This window comes from Micromesistius poutassou, assembly GCF_964030765.1.
Source record: "Micromesistius poutassou genome assembly, chromosome: 13".
NCBI lineage: Eukaryota > Metazoa > Chordata > Actinopteri > Gadiformes > Gadidae > Micromesistius > Micromesistius poutassou.
The window spans coordinates 11,620,277-11,635,188 of NC_140283.1; the positions used below are offsets into that span (position 1 = coordinate 11,620,277).

General features: G+C 44.4%; 1 protein-coding gene across 2 annotated transcripts; it reads left to right on the forward strand.

Annotated features, from left to right (window-relative positions):
• The first annotated feature begins 5,772 nt into the window (after positions 1 to 5,772).
• Positions 5,773 to 13,427, forward strand: klhdc4 (kelch domain containing 4). Of its 2 annotated transcripts, XM_084477015.1 has the most exons (14): positions 5,773 to 5,962; positions 6,142 to 6,233; positions 6,411 to 6,489; positions 6,616 to 6,714; positions 6,924 to 7,060; positions 7,327 to 7,419; positions 7,973 to 8,135; positions 8,391 to 8,469; positions 8,700 to 8,908; positions 10,473 to 10,704; positions 11,338 to 11,520; positions 11,777 to 11,932; positions 12,084 to 12,254; positions 13,375 to 13,427. In XM_084477015.1, the coding sequence occupies exons 1-13, from the start codon at positions 5,864 to 5,866 to the stop codon at positions 12,248 to 12,250; spliced, it is 1,788 nt and encodes a 595-aa protein (XP_084333141.1). In that variant the 5' UTR covers positions 5,773 to 5,863; the 3' UTR covers positions 12,251 to 12,254; positions 13,375 to 13,427. The 2 variants fall into 2 exon arrangements, with proteins under 2 accessions (XP_084333141.1, XP_084333140.1); XM_084477014.1 differs by lacking the exon at positions 13,375 to 13,427 and having other exon boundaries at positions 12,084 to 12,725.
• Positions 13,428 to 14,912: the final 1,485 nt, after the last annotated feature.

The window sequence follows — 14,912 nt, forward strand, 5'->3', positions numbered from 1 at the left end:
AGTCAGAAACACTCAAGGGGACATTGAACAACTCTGAACTCGACTTGAAGTCTGCTGAAAAGTTTCTATACATCTATACATGTTTTATGGAATATAGAACATGTGACTACTGTGAACTATAGAGAATATAGAACTACTGTGCAGCTGCTATAACATAATTCTTATTCCGGGAAAGAAATACATCAGGTTCCCTGATGTTTTGAAACTGGAGATGAGGACTAAACAAACAAATAGATATCCCTTCTCTGCTAAACATATTTTTTGATCCCTTCATGTTAGTTATTCATGAGAAAGAAACAATTGAATAAAGGTTTTATAAAAAAAACATCTAAATGACCCTTGTGCACTCTTCCCAGTCCTGAAGAAAAACTCGGGACCCCTGACACTTGGGGCCCCTTGAGGCCCCTTGAGGCCTCAGCCCAGGATTTTGACGCTCCAGGGTCCTAATGAATACGGACTGTGCAATTTGTTGATGCTCTTGCCTGTCACAGATCGATGTGTGAATGTCTATTAGCAGTAAAGTGTTGTGATGCGTGTTAAAGAAGGAAGTCGAAAGGTTGGTCACAAGGCTAACATGGCAGAGGGCCGACAAATATTCACAATACCAAAGCCTTTGGTTTGAAAGGAGGCTATCGTTTTCATGCAGAAATACCATTACAGTAAAACAAATTCAGTTATAATTTTTATTTGATGTGCATCCTATCAAACAAATCACAAATGTAAAACCAACATTTTCTTTTTTTGCCAGCACATTATGTTTCTTTAGCTGATTGATCTCCCTTGTTGTATGCCTAAGGGGGGCTAACCGCTGAGTCAATATATAATGAAACGCATCTCAGTGGGTTGGTGGAAACCAGGGTTATACAGCTCCTGGCCTTTGACCATCTGTCAGTGCCAAGTTCAGACAGAGAGCAAACCCCCATCCTCCTCCACATAACTGCGGTTAACCTAGACCCATGGACCACAACTTCACTTGCCCGGTTGCCAAACAACCTTCTACTAACAAGAAGTGTTTTGAAAAGAAGAAAAGTATGAGAAACTCAACCTGGTCAGCTCCATCACATGTGCTTGTCCGGTGTAAAAGTATTCAAGGAATTTGCTATTTGGTGTTAGATGCCGATTCCTGTAGCATTACACTGTGAGCACTTAACTTAACCTGAGCCTTCGACCTCTTAGACAACCATGAACAGAACCATCCCACCTGCAGAAAAATATTTATTTCTTCAGATGCTCAAACCTCAACCCTCATGTGGCAACATACTTCATTCATGTGGGACATTTTTTAATTAGTTGTCTCCCTCTATCCTTATCGCAACTCTACATGCGTTTGGAGGAAATGAAAATCCATGACCCTTTAAAGCCATCGCTTGTTAGAAATCATAAATCACTGTATCAACACAATGTGGTGATGAAACACATATGTTGCAGTAAATCCTTTGCTCTCTGAAAAAAAAAAATGCGTCTGACCGGAATTACCTTCAGAGCGATTGTTAGTGAAAAGCCTACAATAGAAACATTTGTTTAATATCATGATTACCAAAGCCAAACAAACATCTACCATTGATATGCCACGTTTACGTCAGTCTCAGAAGCGGAGGGGCTTATCAGCATAACCTCTCCAGCTATCTAAATGACATCTATCTATTGTCTATTGTCTCTCTCTGCCCCCTCTGGCCATGCTCCAGCTCAACCACCCCTGTTTCCCTTCTACCCATCATAATATGTTGCAAACATCGCGGCTCATATGGCCTTTATTGTGACTAAACATGCACATGCAACCTTCCAAATGGTATGATTTGTCGGTCAGGGGTCGGTCATCTCTCCAGGAGAGATCGTCCACATAGCTTGAGGCTCATCCCACATCAGCATGATGTGATGAAGCCCACAAAAGACAACAAACAAGAAATACAAAACACCCAGATGTGTTAGCCAGGATTCTGGTGAAAGGTAAACCACACCTGTTGAACAATTAGCCCGGTTTGAACTCTTGCTGGGGCGGTGGAGTGCTGGGAACCTGAGGGCATGGCTGCTGCAAGTATGTTGAGCAGAGGGCCTGCATGTCTCTGGGAGTGTCCCCGCGGCTCACACCCTATCTGCCCTGGATCTCATCTCATCTCTGGCGCAGGTGTAGAGGCTGTACCAAGTCCTACCCATGTAGAGCATATCTCCTTCCCCTTCCACTCTCAGATGCTTTCTGTCCTCCTTTCTTTTTTCTCTCTCTCTCTCTCTTTTTCTCTCTCTCTCTCTCTCTCTCGGCTTTCCCACACTCTGCTCCTGATGGAGGCCATGAGAGGGGAGGCAGATGGCATAACAGAGGCAGCAGAGTACAATAAACAGTGTGTATCAGTGACAGCACCGCAGGGAACACGGGCAGGTGAAAGCGGGACACCCAGCCCTGATTTTCAATTCCAAAGGTAAATACCACAGCCACCCAGTATCTTTCTCACACACACACACACACACACACACACACACACACACACACACACACACACACACACACACACAGTCACACACATTTCTACTGACCATAGTATCTCAGTTTAGAAATAAGCTGAAATCTAACAATGTTTATTTTACTTTAATATTTGTAAATCTTTAGAGGTACCCCTGCATTCTGTCCCCTTAACGTTACTCCCATTACCACGGTCCTAGAAGTAACAAACAGTACACATGTGTAACCATCCTGGAAAAAAAGATAATTCTAGTCCCAAGTTTAGTCTTATCTACAATAGTTATTGGTATTTCTTTTTTCATTGGAATCCTTTTATCAACATTATTATAGAACATTGCTCAATGTACACAGGTGTGCTTGAACCAGCCATCATCCACACACACACTCCACAGTGAGCTTTGTAAAATATAGTGTTTTAAAAGGATTTTCTAACTTATAAATACATTTGTGTCATCCATGTTATTGGCTACTTATTACATTCAGACGGCTTTATCCAAAGTGACGTAAAACGGTTCATAGACACATTAACATCCACTTACATCAACAGTTTCATGCATTTCATGCGACAGGAGCAATTAGGGTTAGGTGTCTTCCTCAGGGACACATCGACACACTCTAGCTAGGAGGAGCAGGGGATTGAACTAGCAAACTTCCAGTTATAGGTGATCGCACTCTACCTCCTGAGCTCTGCCGACCCTACTGGCTGCTGAATCCATTGTCTTTGAGGAGGCCAATATGTCTCCTGTGTTCCGGGAGAAGCATTAGCATGACCTTGGTCCCTACCTCATCGAAAAATAAGACGGTTTATTATGTCTGATAAAGTATAATTTTGTCTTTTTTTTAAATCACACGCACACACACACACACACACACACGCCACACACACACACACACACACACACACACAGGATGTCATCAAAGATTGTGTCTTTTTGGTAAATTGAAATCATTATGTATTGGCATTGAAAACTTACATTTATTGCCAAAGAACAACAAGTAAAATAAGATACTCTCTCTTTTAACATTTTTTCTACAGCATCCGCGTGGCACTCAGAGACCCCGGGTGGAGACAGGACCCCTACGTTTATCCATTGAGTCATCATTGGTTCTGATGAGGATCGGGCGCTGTTTCCCTGCTCCACTTAAACCTGCAGCTGCTCGCACTTACTCAGCAGCCATGTCTGTGTGTGTACGTGCCCGAGTGTGCGTCTGTGCCTCTCCTCGTTCCTCTCCCATTGGTTTTTATCCTGATTGAATAAACCAATAAGGCGATAGTGTGTAATTTCCTATGTGCACCGCTGTGACGTCCTCTGACTCATCTGTTTACCCTCCTCTATTCTTTCCCTTCCATCTCTGCTCAGGGCCAGATGCTGACTGTTAAATCAGCCCTCGGTAAATGTCAATATTGATGCAATGAGCCTCACCTGCCATGAATCAACTGATTCGACCCCCTGGGGTTGGGTGAGTCTGGGCTTCGTATTCTAATCAATGGACACCAGCCAAAACCACACACCTTTGGGGAGATCTCTGACACGACAGAATGGAACACCTGCTCTGTGTGTATCAAACATCCCAACTGTTATTAACCGTTTTTCAACAACTTCCTGTGTCCTGGTTGTTGGAGCCCAATAAAGCCGCCTAGGCAGAGTGTGGCATGGAGGACTGCTACAGCATGTCTCCTGGTTTGCTCCTTTTTGTGGTTGTGTATTCTGGTTGGTTCCCTCTATATGTAACATGGTACGGTTCTGTATTCTGGTTGGTTCCCTCTATATGTAACATGGTACGGTTCTGTATTCGGCTTGGTTCCCTCTATATTATATATATATCCCTTTATATTTCTTTCAACCCGTGGACACACCCTGCATACACCTGTAGTATGTCCCAATTGTATGCATATTGTGTGCAACAGCATGCACTTTGTAAGGGTAGCTGCAGTGCGTATTTGGAACACAGCCACGATATTAGCGTGCAATCTATTCACATGCACATTATATCACTTGTGTACACGTGTTGCACAAGCGTACCAGGACAGGAGCCAGTGCTTTATGACTCTCAATTCCAACTGAACTATTTCGAAGAGCCACCTCCTCGCCACCACCTCCTCCTCCTCCTCCTCTGTGAATGATGAAAGGGTCCATGGGTGTTCTGGTGGGGGGGGGGGAATGTGCCACTTGACTGCACTGTATAGAACTTGTGACAGAGAGTGTGACGGCCCTGTGGGGCCTTGCAGAGGTGACAGAATGCTGCTCATGTGCCCACATGAGCCTCTCTGTTGTCTTCTTGCGTGCCACGTGCTTTTCCCGGGTACATATAAATACACAACCACCACCACACCACGTGGACAGAACACACAATAGTGTGTGTGTGTGTGTGTGTGTGTGTGTGTGTGTGTGTGTGTGTGTGTGTGTGTGTGTGTGTGTGTGTGTGTGTGTGTGTGTATGTGTGTGTGTGTGTATTGAACTTATGCAGAAAACTGGAAGGAGACACACAAATTGACCTCAATGCCAGTGATCTATCTATATTATGTAGCTGATTGCCATGTTTGAAGAAGTGTTAGGTAAAGGAAGATGTGATACTCGTTTTGAACGGTGGATAAGTTCATTTATAATTTTCAAAAAAACACTTTGTCATTAAACTAATTATATCAACTTCACCATAGCTACCACAGACCCACGTTCGACTGAACATCTTTGTCAACGCTTCAAAGATTTTTGCTAAGTGTGGAAATTACATGGCAAGATTACAATATTTTGAGGATCTGAGCCTGAATGAAAAAAAAAGTGTCAGTTGACTGGGGGTAGCTTCAAAGACAGTTGGCACTTAAAATACAGTCGACTGGATGATTAATTTGCATGTGAGTGGAAGAATAGTAATACGTGGCTTGAATACAAATACAACACTGCTCTCCAGTGGCTATGTATGCTCTGCAGACGTAAATGGCAACATGCAACAGAAGCAAAGGCAGTTTACCTATGTAATGCATTTTATGTACTCGCATGATTATTCCAAAATCTGGGTTGTATATTTATGGTCGAATGCACTTATTTTAAATCAATTGGAATAACAGCGTCTGCTAAATTAATTAAATGTAATGTAGCACATTCCACAAATTACAACAGCCATTAACGTCTATACATACACCACAATAACAGTAACAGTTTCTACAGTTTCGCCCCCTAGTCTCTCCACCTGATGTTTAATACGAATAACTTGAATTAAAAGTTGTTTCTGCCAGTACACTAGATGGCGCTTGTGGGATATCCAATCTTGCATTATGTCAAAATTGTTGCCGGAAGTAGACTTCCACTGACGTAAAAGTTTGTTTAGAGCATGTCCCATGCATGGTTCCATGTGGTTTTGATTTGAGTTACAAAAAATACTTTATTTGAAGAAACATTCAGCATCGCGATGGTTAAAAAAGGTAAGAAAGAGAAGAAGGTCAAAGGAGCGGAGAAGACCGCTGCCAAAATGGAGAAGAAGGTTTCTAAGAGATCCAAACGAGAGGAGGTAGGGCTCACGGTACAATGGTTACAAACCATGTATTATAAACTATACTAGTTTGTTTATACAGTAACAGAATAGCAATATTCTAGCCCAGTTTCTTCCGATCTTTAAATTAACCTGCAGCCTGATTTATCATATCTTCCTTGATTTTGCGCTGTTCCTTTCCCGTTCCCGTTCTGTAGGAGGATTTGGAGGCTCTGATAGCCGAGTTCCAGAATCTAGATGCCAAGAAGACCCAGGTGGTGGAAACCGAATGTCCGCCTCCATCACCCAGGTTATCCATTCACCTTTACATCAAAATCAATCTCTCTGTACTTATGAATCCCCCATATAACATACTTAAGATGATGAGATGAACTGTGTTTTTAGAATGATTTGAACGCCGTTGCTGGGATTTCCAAAAATTATCCGGGATTGATAATTTGACTCTGTCTCTCTGTCTGTTACTCAGGCTTAATGCATCCATATCTCCCCACCCTGAGAAAGATGAACTCATCCTGTTTGGGGGAGAATTCTTCAATGGGAAAAAGGTAGTAACATCTAAACTACACATGTGATGTGGTGAAGAGCTTTGTCCTGTACACTCTGATGACACACACACACCTGTTTGAACGTGCTCGACTGTGACAAAGCCTGGCTCTCTGCTCATCCGATAGACGTACCTGTACAATGAGCTGTATTTCTACAACATTAAGAAGAACAGCTGGGTGAAGTCAGAGATCCCCAACCCTCCTCCACCACGATGTGCCCACCAGGTGAGATCCTCCAGCTGCACAAAACAAAAGTTCTCAAATGTACACTAAAGATGCATACTTTGGGGCCAATCACACAGAAGGGTTTTTTAAAAACAAAATGCCCACTTTACCATTGGTTTCCTATGGTACAAAAGACATGCAAACGTAGAGGAGAGGATTTAAGCGGTGAAACGTTTTTACATTTATTTTGACCCTCTCTCCCTCTGCAGGCAGTGGTGGTGCCCCAGGGTGGCGGTCAGCTGTGGGTCTTCGGGGGAGAGTTTGCCTCTCCTGATGGGGAACAGTTCTACCACTACAAGGACCTGTGGGTGCTGCACCTGGCCACTCACACCTGGGAGAACATCAAGTACGTTTGGGGGGAGGGAAATGGTTCAGGATGAGCTGATTGGATCGCTGTGGTTGTACACGGCCTATCCAGGTCCTTTCCTGACGTTGTGACTACTAGGAGGTTGTTTGTTGATCCCATACGCCTCAACTGTGTGTGTGTGTGTGTGTGTGTGTGTGTGTGTGTGTGTGTGTGTGTGTGTGTGTGTGTGTGTGTGTGTGTGTGTGTGTGTGTGTGTGTGTGTGTGTGTGTGTGTGTGTGTGTGTGTCCCCTGTCCATCCATCCAGAGCAACAGGCGCTCCGTCTGGCAGGAGTGGCCACCGGATGGTTCTGTGCAAGAAGCAGCTGCTGGTGTTCGGGGGCTTCCATGAGAGCACCAGGTAGGCAGTCAGTCAGTCATACTGGCCCATGGAAGGGGAAGAACCGTGAGAAGGGAGACGAGGATTCCCCTGAAGAACTGGACAGCTAAGGGACCATGAACAAAACATAAATACATAACGACATGATCAACAAAAGAGGAACAAAAACATCCATAAGCATCACAGCAGCAGTAAAGGGAAAGTCTTCAGTTTGCATAAAATCCTTTGTTTGCAATGCTTTCATCATACTATCACATTAGACACTTTATTGAAATATTTTAAATTCTTGTTTTTGTCCTATTGTATGCGTTGTGTATTACACCCAACATTGCTACATTACATTTAGGGCATTTAGCAGACGCTTCCGTCCAAAACACTTCATACACCCGTTCAGACAATGATGGCGGAGTCAACCGTGCGACTCGTCAGCAGTTAGGATGAGGTATCTTGCTTAGGAACACCTCGACCACGCCGGGGAGCAAATTATTAACCTTCTGGTTACAAGTCAACCCGCTGTACCTCCTGAGCTAAGCCGACCCTGCCTGCTCAACCCGCATGTTGTTGTTGTTTTCAGGGATTTCATCTACTACAACGACGTCTACGCCTTCTCCCTGGACTCCTTCTCCTGGTCCCGCCTCTCTCCTTCTGGCTCCGCCCCCTCGCCACGCTCTGCCTGCCAGATGACCTGCACGCCCGACGCCTCTGGTGTCATCGTCTACGGAGGCTACTCCAAATTGGTGTGTGTGTGTGTGTGTGTGTGTGTGTGTGTGTGTGTGTGTGTGTGTGTGTGTGTGTGTGTGTGTGTGTGTGTGTGTGTGTGTGTGTGTGTGTGTGTGTGTGTGTGTGTGTGTGTGTGTGTTTCTCGTGATCTAGTGTCTTTCTTTCTGTTTGACTGTCTTTCTGTCAGTCTCTATTCTGACTATGTTGTTGTTGAGCTTCCTTTTCTGTATTTGTCCTAATTTGTGTGTACTTGTGTGTGTGTTCCCATGCAGAAAGCCAAGAAGGACGTGGAGAAGGGGACCATCCACTCTGACATGTTCCTGCTGAAGCGAGAGACGAAGGACGACCAAGGTAACCCAGACCAGAGGACCAGGTTGATTATGCTGCACGGTAACACATCCTGTTCACCCAAACAGACAGGGGAACAGAATGTAGACCCTGCCGTCCACAAGGTATCCACACTGTATCTCAACAGCTGAATACTACTGTGGTCTCGTTTTAGCCCAGGAACCTCTCAAATGACCACTGGTAAATGGTCAATATTAACAGTACGTCAATGATTGTGTACCCCCCCCCCTCAGATAAGTGGTCCTGGTCCAGAGTGAACCCCTCAGGGAACAAGCCCCCGCCGCGGTCTGGCTTCTCGCTGGCGGTGGGTCCGGGCGGGAGGGCCGTCCTCTTTGGAGGGGTGTGTGACGAGGAGGACGACGAGACCCTGGAGGGAGACTTCTACAACGACCTGTACCTGTACGACGTGGTCAAGAACCGCTGGTTCCCTGGGCAACTCAGGGTACGTATCCCTCCTCACTAGGCCTGTCGCGATAAGCAATAAATCAACTAATCGCACGACAAAATTAAAATGAGACAATCATTTTGCCGTCCGCGATAAATAAGCTTTTTTTTTTCTTTTCTTTTTTCTCGTGTCTCTATCAAAGAGACTGGATGACAAGAGTTTTCACTCCGGAGCATCAGTCTCGACAGACCCCTCTCGCTTCCTTGGCGTAATGAGTTAACCCTTGAGTCGTGTCAGTCACTTGTCAGCCACATGGTCTCTGTCTGGGGAGGCGGAGCCCTGGCGTTACAGAGTCAGAGCCCGGCTAGACGCCCGTCTTCCTAGACATTCTCTGCCAGAGTGCAGCATGAGAGCCCCGTGAGGAGTAGCAAGCCAGAGAAAACGCTAGTTGAGATTTGGAGGAATGAAAAACAAAGATGGAATTGGTTTCAAAGCCGAATGCGACAGCTGCCGTGTGGGAGCACTTCGGGTTCAAACTGAATGACCGGGATGAACCACTTAACCTGTGCGAGCCGGTACATCACATTTGTTGTAAAACGGTAGCAACTAAACGCGCCAATACAACAAACATGCATCTGCACCTAAAGCATAATCATCCGATGCAGTTTTCCCTGCTGCGGAAAAAAAATACAACAGATCATCACGTCTCCGTCTTCCCGACAGTCCACAATCACTGGGGCGTTTAGTCGACAAACAAAGTACAAACAGGACAGTTCAAATGGTGCGCACTCACTGACAGTTGTAGTTCGCTTCATGTAGTTTTATTTCAATTTTATTTATTATTATATATAATTGTTTTTGGTTGTTTTATTTATTTATTTTGGATATTTAAAATGTCTGCCAGTTCCAGTGTTAACTATTCTTTAGAAATAACAGTTTATTGATCTTTGAAAGGTTGTACTTGCATTATTATTCCATTATCATTAACCAACCAAAAGCAATCCCTCCCCTCCCTTCAGGCCTCCCTCCAAAGCCACTCCCCAAAAACACGTGACTAGCTTTAGCAATAGGTCTGTCCAGCCTGGTGGAAGACTCGGGTCAACCGCAGTGAGTGCAGTTGCAGAGTTTTTGTTGTGTTTTGTTTAGGTTTGCTATATAATTGTTTCGATTAATCATGTTGCTGGAGGCGGGGATCTGTAAGGAGCGAACACAAACTTTTCCAGCACTAGTAATCTTTTCCAGGTGGGAAAACAAGCTAAAACTTTCTTTCCGTACACCGACGTTCTTAGAAACAGTGGCTGTCAAGTCTTCACATCAACAACGTGTGGACCGGTCACTCATTAAAATCATCTTCTGAAAGCACTTGCGCAAATTAATTTATCTTCTCTAGAATATCGGCATAATGAAACAAGGAAACAAGGCTAAAGTCACTCAGGCCCTTTTCAGTTTTTAGTTTTTCCGGCCCAGGCTTTGTGCCGTCTTTCAAGTTGTGCTATAACATACTATGGCTACTGGATCCTAGATTAGTGTTGTGTAAACCCTGGGGGGGGGGTCGGGGGCTACTGGGGTGGCGGTTTGGGTCTCGAGTCTGACTGGTGGGGGGGTCATCACCTCAACGCAGGGGACCAAGTCGGAGAAGAAGCGGAGACGCAGGGGGAAGAAGGCTGCCGGAGGAGAGGAGGAGGCAGGCGGTGAAGGAGGCGAAGAGGAGGGAGGCGCCCCCCAGGGCCCCGTGGAGGTCGTCAAGGAGATTGTTGCAGAGGACGGCACGGTGATGACCATTAAGGAGGTGATCCCCGGAACGCAGCCAGAGGAGGAGGAGGAGGACGATGAGGAGGAAGAGGATGACGATGGTATTTGGTTTCCTGTTTATTTTATACGTGTTAATAATGTGTATATAGTCTATAGTATATAGTGTTGTTTACGGGCCAGTAGCTCCACAGTGATGTATCGATGGTAAAAACTAAACAAGCAATGGCAGCTGTCTGGTTGCTGTGACTACTGATGATGAGATATTGATTAAGAGTCAACAGTACAGATGGTTAGAATTAAGTGGCATCCTGTTTCCAGCCCTGCAATGACACTAGGACAATATGGGGAACAGGACACTGATTAGGGCTTTGTATGCATTTATCTATTAATAATCTAAAGTCTGATGGCAGACTATTATCTAAATAGCTAAGAACGAACACATTCAGCCAGCGTGAGTAAACATTTCCTGAGGGGAAAGACGAGATGAATCATCCAGGTCAGACATCGTCGTACTTTGAACAAGTGTACAAGTGCATAAACACGCATAACATGCCTTGCTGAAACAACTCTAAAATGAGTAGAAATCTTCGGTAGAATATCTCCATGATAAGAAGATAAGAAGAAACAAGCTTCACTCTATCCATTTCAGTGTGTGGCGGGTAGCTCTGTGCCTTCTCCACCCCAGTAGTCCAGATAAGTGTCCATCTCCTCTCACACCTCCGCCTCTTCCCCAGCCTGGGCCACGCTGGTGGAACCCTGCTCGCGCTGCAGCGCCATGGCAACGGTGCGGCAGGGCAAGCTGTACCTGTACGGGGGCATGTTCGAGGTGGGCGATCGGCAGTTCACCCTGAACGACTTCTACTGCCTGGACCTCAACAAGATGGAGCAGTGGGAGGTGCTGGTGGAGATGGATCCCAGTGAGTTGAACCGGAAACGTGCACGCTCACACATGTGTACACACACACACACACACACACACACACACACACACACACACACACACACACACACACACACACACACACACACACACACACACACACACACACACACACACACACACACACACACACACACACACACACACACACACACACACACACAGGATGCTGATGTGATGCATGTACGGGTGAATGACACATATTCATATTTTCCTTCTCCTTTCCAACACAGAGACTCAAGTGTGGCTGGAGGAGTCGGATTCTGAGGATGAGGAAGAGGAGGAGGAAGAAGAGGGGGAAGAAGGAGAAGGAGAAGGGGCCAAAGGAGGCCAAGCGAAAGAGGAGCAGGAGGAAGAATCTGAGGAAGAGAGCGACGAAGATGATGACGGTAATGGTGTGGGATATTTGGAGGGACTTAAAAGATCTATTATTTAGCTCATATAAACACATTTCGAATGGTCATGCCAACACTGTTCGGTTGCAAGTCTGTTAGTCTCCTTCTCCCACCCAACCGTAAACCTCTCCCACACGTTTTCCAGCTAACCACCCCCCGGTGCAGAAGGAGGAGGCGCTGGAAGACTACCAGGCACGGACGGGGCAGTACTGGGTGGGACTGGCCCGCACCAACATGGGCGCTGAGGCCAAGGACAAGAAAGTGGGGAAGGTTGGCCTTGCAATGGCTAAAGTCTTCTATGAAGATCAGTAGCAAGGTGTGTGTGTGTGTGTGTGTGTGTGTGTGTGTGTGTGTGTGTGTGTGTGTGTGTGTGTGTGTGTGTGTGTGTGTGTGTGTGTGTGTGTGTGTGTGTGTGTGTGTGTGTGTGTGTGTTTCATTGTATATCAATGTTTGTTTTATCAAATCCTTTTGAGACGGTTCTTTTTATATATATTTTTTTTCTGGCGACTCCACCATGCAATAACATATTAGATCTCCATCCTGGTAAAGATTATTCACTTAAATTCATTAAGACGGGCTTGATTTATACAGCTTGATTATAAATGATGATACAGCTTGATTATAAATCATTTAAATGAAACACAATATCAGTGTAGGTTCTGTGCCTATCAAGGTGAATGTGCCAAAACTAAATGTTTACAATTAATATTGATGTATGTGTTACAATTTTTGTAATTGTATCATGTCAACAATTAAAGGAGTATCTGTTGCATTTGTGAAACCAATGTTCGTCAATCCTGGCCCATAACAGAAAGTAAAATGTGATTTTTATACAACATCTGCCCCCTCTAGTGGCCATTTCTTATAAAATGGAATTCAAGAGACCTTTTACAAAGTCAACAAAGTTGTAATATTCTCCATAATACTTATTCAGTAGCTCTTCTACGGCATGTTTCTCATTTTGGGCTCTGGTACTGTGCATTTAAACCATGACAGAAGACCATTGCAACTAGGGTCCATTAATCCTGCTCATAGGAAAAATAGACCAATCAAATAGCTAATTTAGCTCTCAATCAATTGAGGATATATTTGACTGTCTTGGTGGAACTGCAATGAACATAAACTACCTGCTAAATGTTGTAGCAAGATGTCATTCGGGGGTAAAATTTACTACTTGAATGCAAGTATTTAAAATATTGTTTACGTAAGTTAACGATGTGAAGAAAAGTATTTTGGTAATTACATGGAGATTGCAATTTAAGAAACCAATCACGGGAAGCAGGATGGTAAACATCTTAAAGTTCAAATATCTTTCATCACTCACTTGACAAGCAATTTACACTGATTATATTTCATGTATTTAAATTGTACAATATTTCACCCCCAAAATTGTATTTAATCCTGGCCTGGTGATAATAGTACTCATTCTTCAACAGTGGCGTCGTGGTGCGGCCCTAAGCAGCATCCTTAATGACATCACATCCTGTACTCGCGTCCTGCCAACAGGTAAACATTTGTTTGGGTCGTCGATAGGAAAGTTATGCTTGGAAAAACTGACACGCAGCAGGTTAATGAGGTTCTGGTCGAGTGTTTATATCAAACACTTTATTAAAAGTGTGGTATGTTCATTTTCCAGAATTGTTCAACATTGCATGATGATATACAAAGTATCCTCATAGGCCATCATAGGTGTGAGGTTCCCTGAGTGATGAGAAGGATTTATATTCTAATAAGGGCTGGTTTAGGCCCTCTTGTTTTAAACCATCATGCAAACTGGAGCAATATATAAGCGCAGACACAGCAAAGCATGTGCACCAACTATGTATGACTATGTATGATGTAATAAAAAAAAATTTGAATTGCATGGCAGGAAGGGAAGGGAGCAAAATCCAAAGAATATTATGTAAAAAGGAAACGGCTAGGGCATCTGAACATTAAAGGAATAAAGTAAGCCTATCACTTTTTAGATCAATTCAACACAGACGTTTGAGTAGGGGTAGGGGTTTTGCGACTTTGTTAATTCATACAGTATTACTGTAACTTAACCACTTTGTTCAGAGTTAGGTTGACAAAGATTACCGCATAAACAGTCTTGCATTGATACTGTGACGACAGACATTCTGTAGATCACAAGCATAGGCCTAAGTGTGTGGTTGCTTTTATAAGGTCGTATAGAGTCAGCCATGTCCTGTAGAAAGGAAACCTCTGAAGCAGCTTGTCGGTGGTGCAGGGTCATGTTGGTAGAGCAAGGAGAGAGAGGCCTGGTGGGCGGGGCACAGTGAGACCAATAGGAACGGCCTTTCCTAATGTCAAATGAACTCAACTTCTGACTTTGTAAAACAGCTTTAATACAGAACAGGTAACCAGATCATTTTTTAACCAATTTCTTGATGCTCAAGACAGATCAAGCGTCTTCATTGTACAACCTTATACTCTCCAACTCGTGTAGTCCATCGAGGCGAGTAGAGCCTTTTATGTTATGTGTATTTTTACATCGACGGTGTGGGTTGATAACCTTTACGTAAATATTTCGCAGACAGGCTGATTTGACACGTTGTCCTCTCTACTCATTCAGTTTACGACCTGTGCCCTGCATGTTTATTACAGTGACAGACCCGCAACACAGCAACACCTGTGTTTGTCCTGCAATGATGCCACCATAAAAAGTATGTATGAACAATAATTATCAGTCTACACAGCCCTTGTTTCAGGTTTGGCCATTGTGCCCTCTATAGTAAGCGAGCAGAGCTGTATTTTCTTTTGTCTAAGAGCGTGTTCGACAAGAAACAGTGGTATTTCCGTGGGCTGAGGTGCATGCCGAACGAGGCAAGGAGGAGAATCAGGCGGACGACGATGATAAAAATACTCCATTGGGACAAAGAGCACACGACGACATACGCACGGAAGACGAACGTCGTTGACGAGGATAAAAAAGACAGAGAGAGTAGGAGTGTGAGATGACGGGGCCACAGGA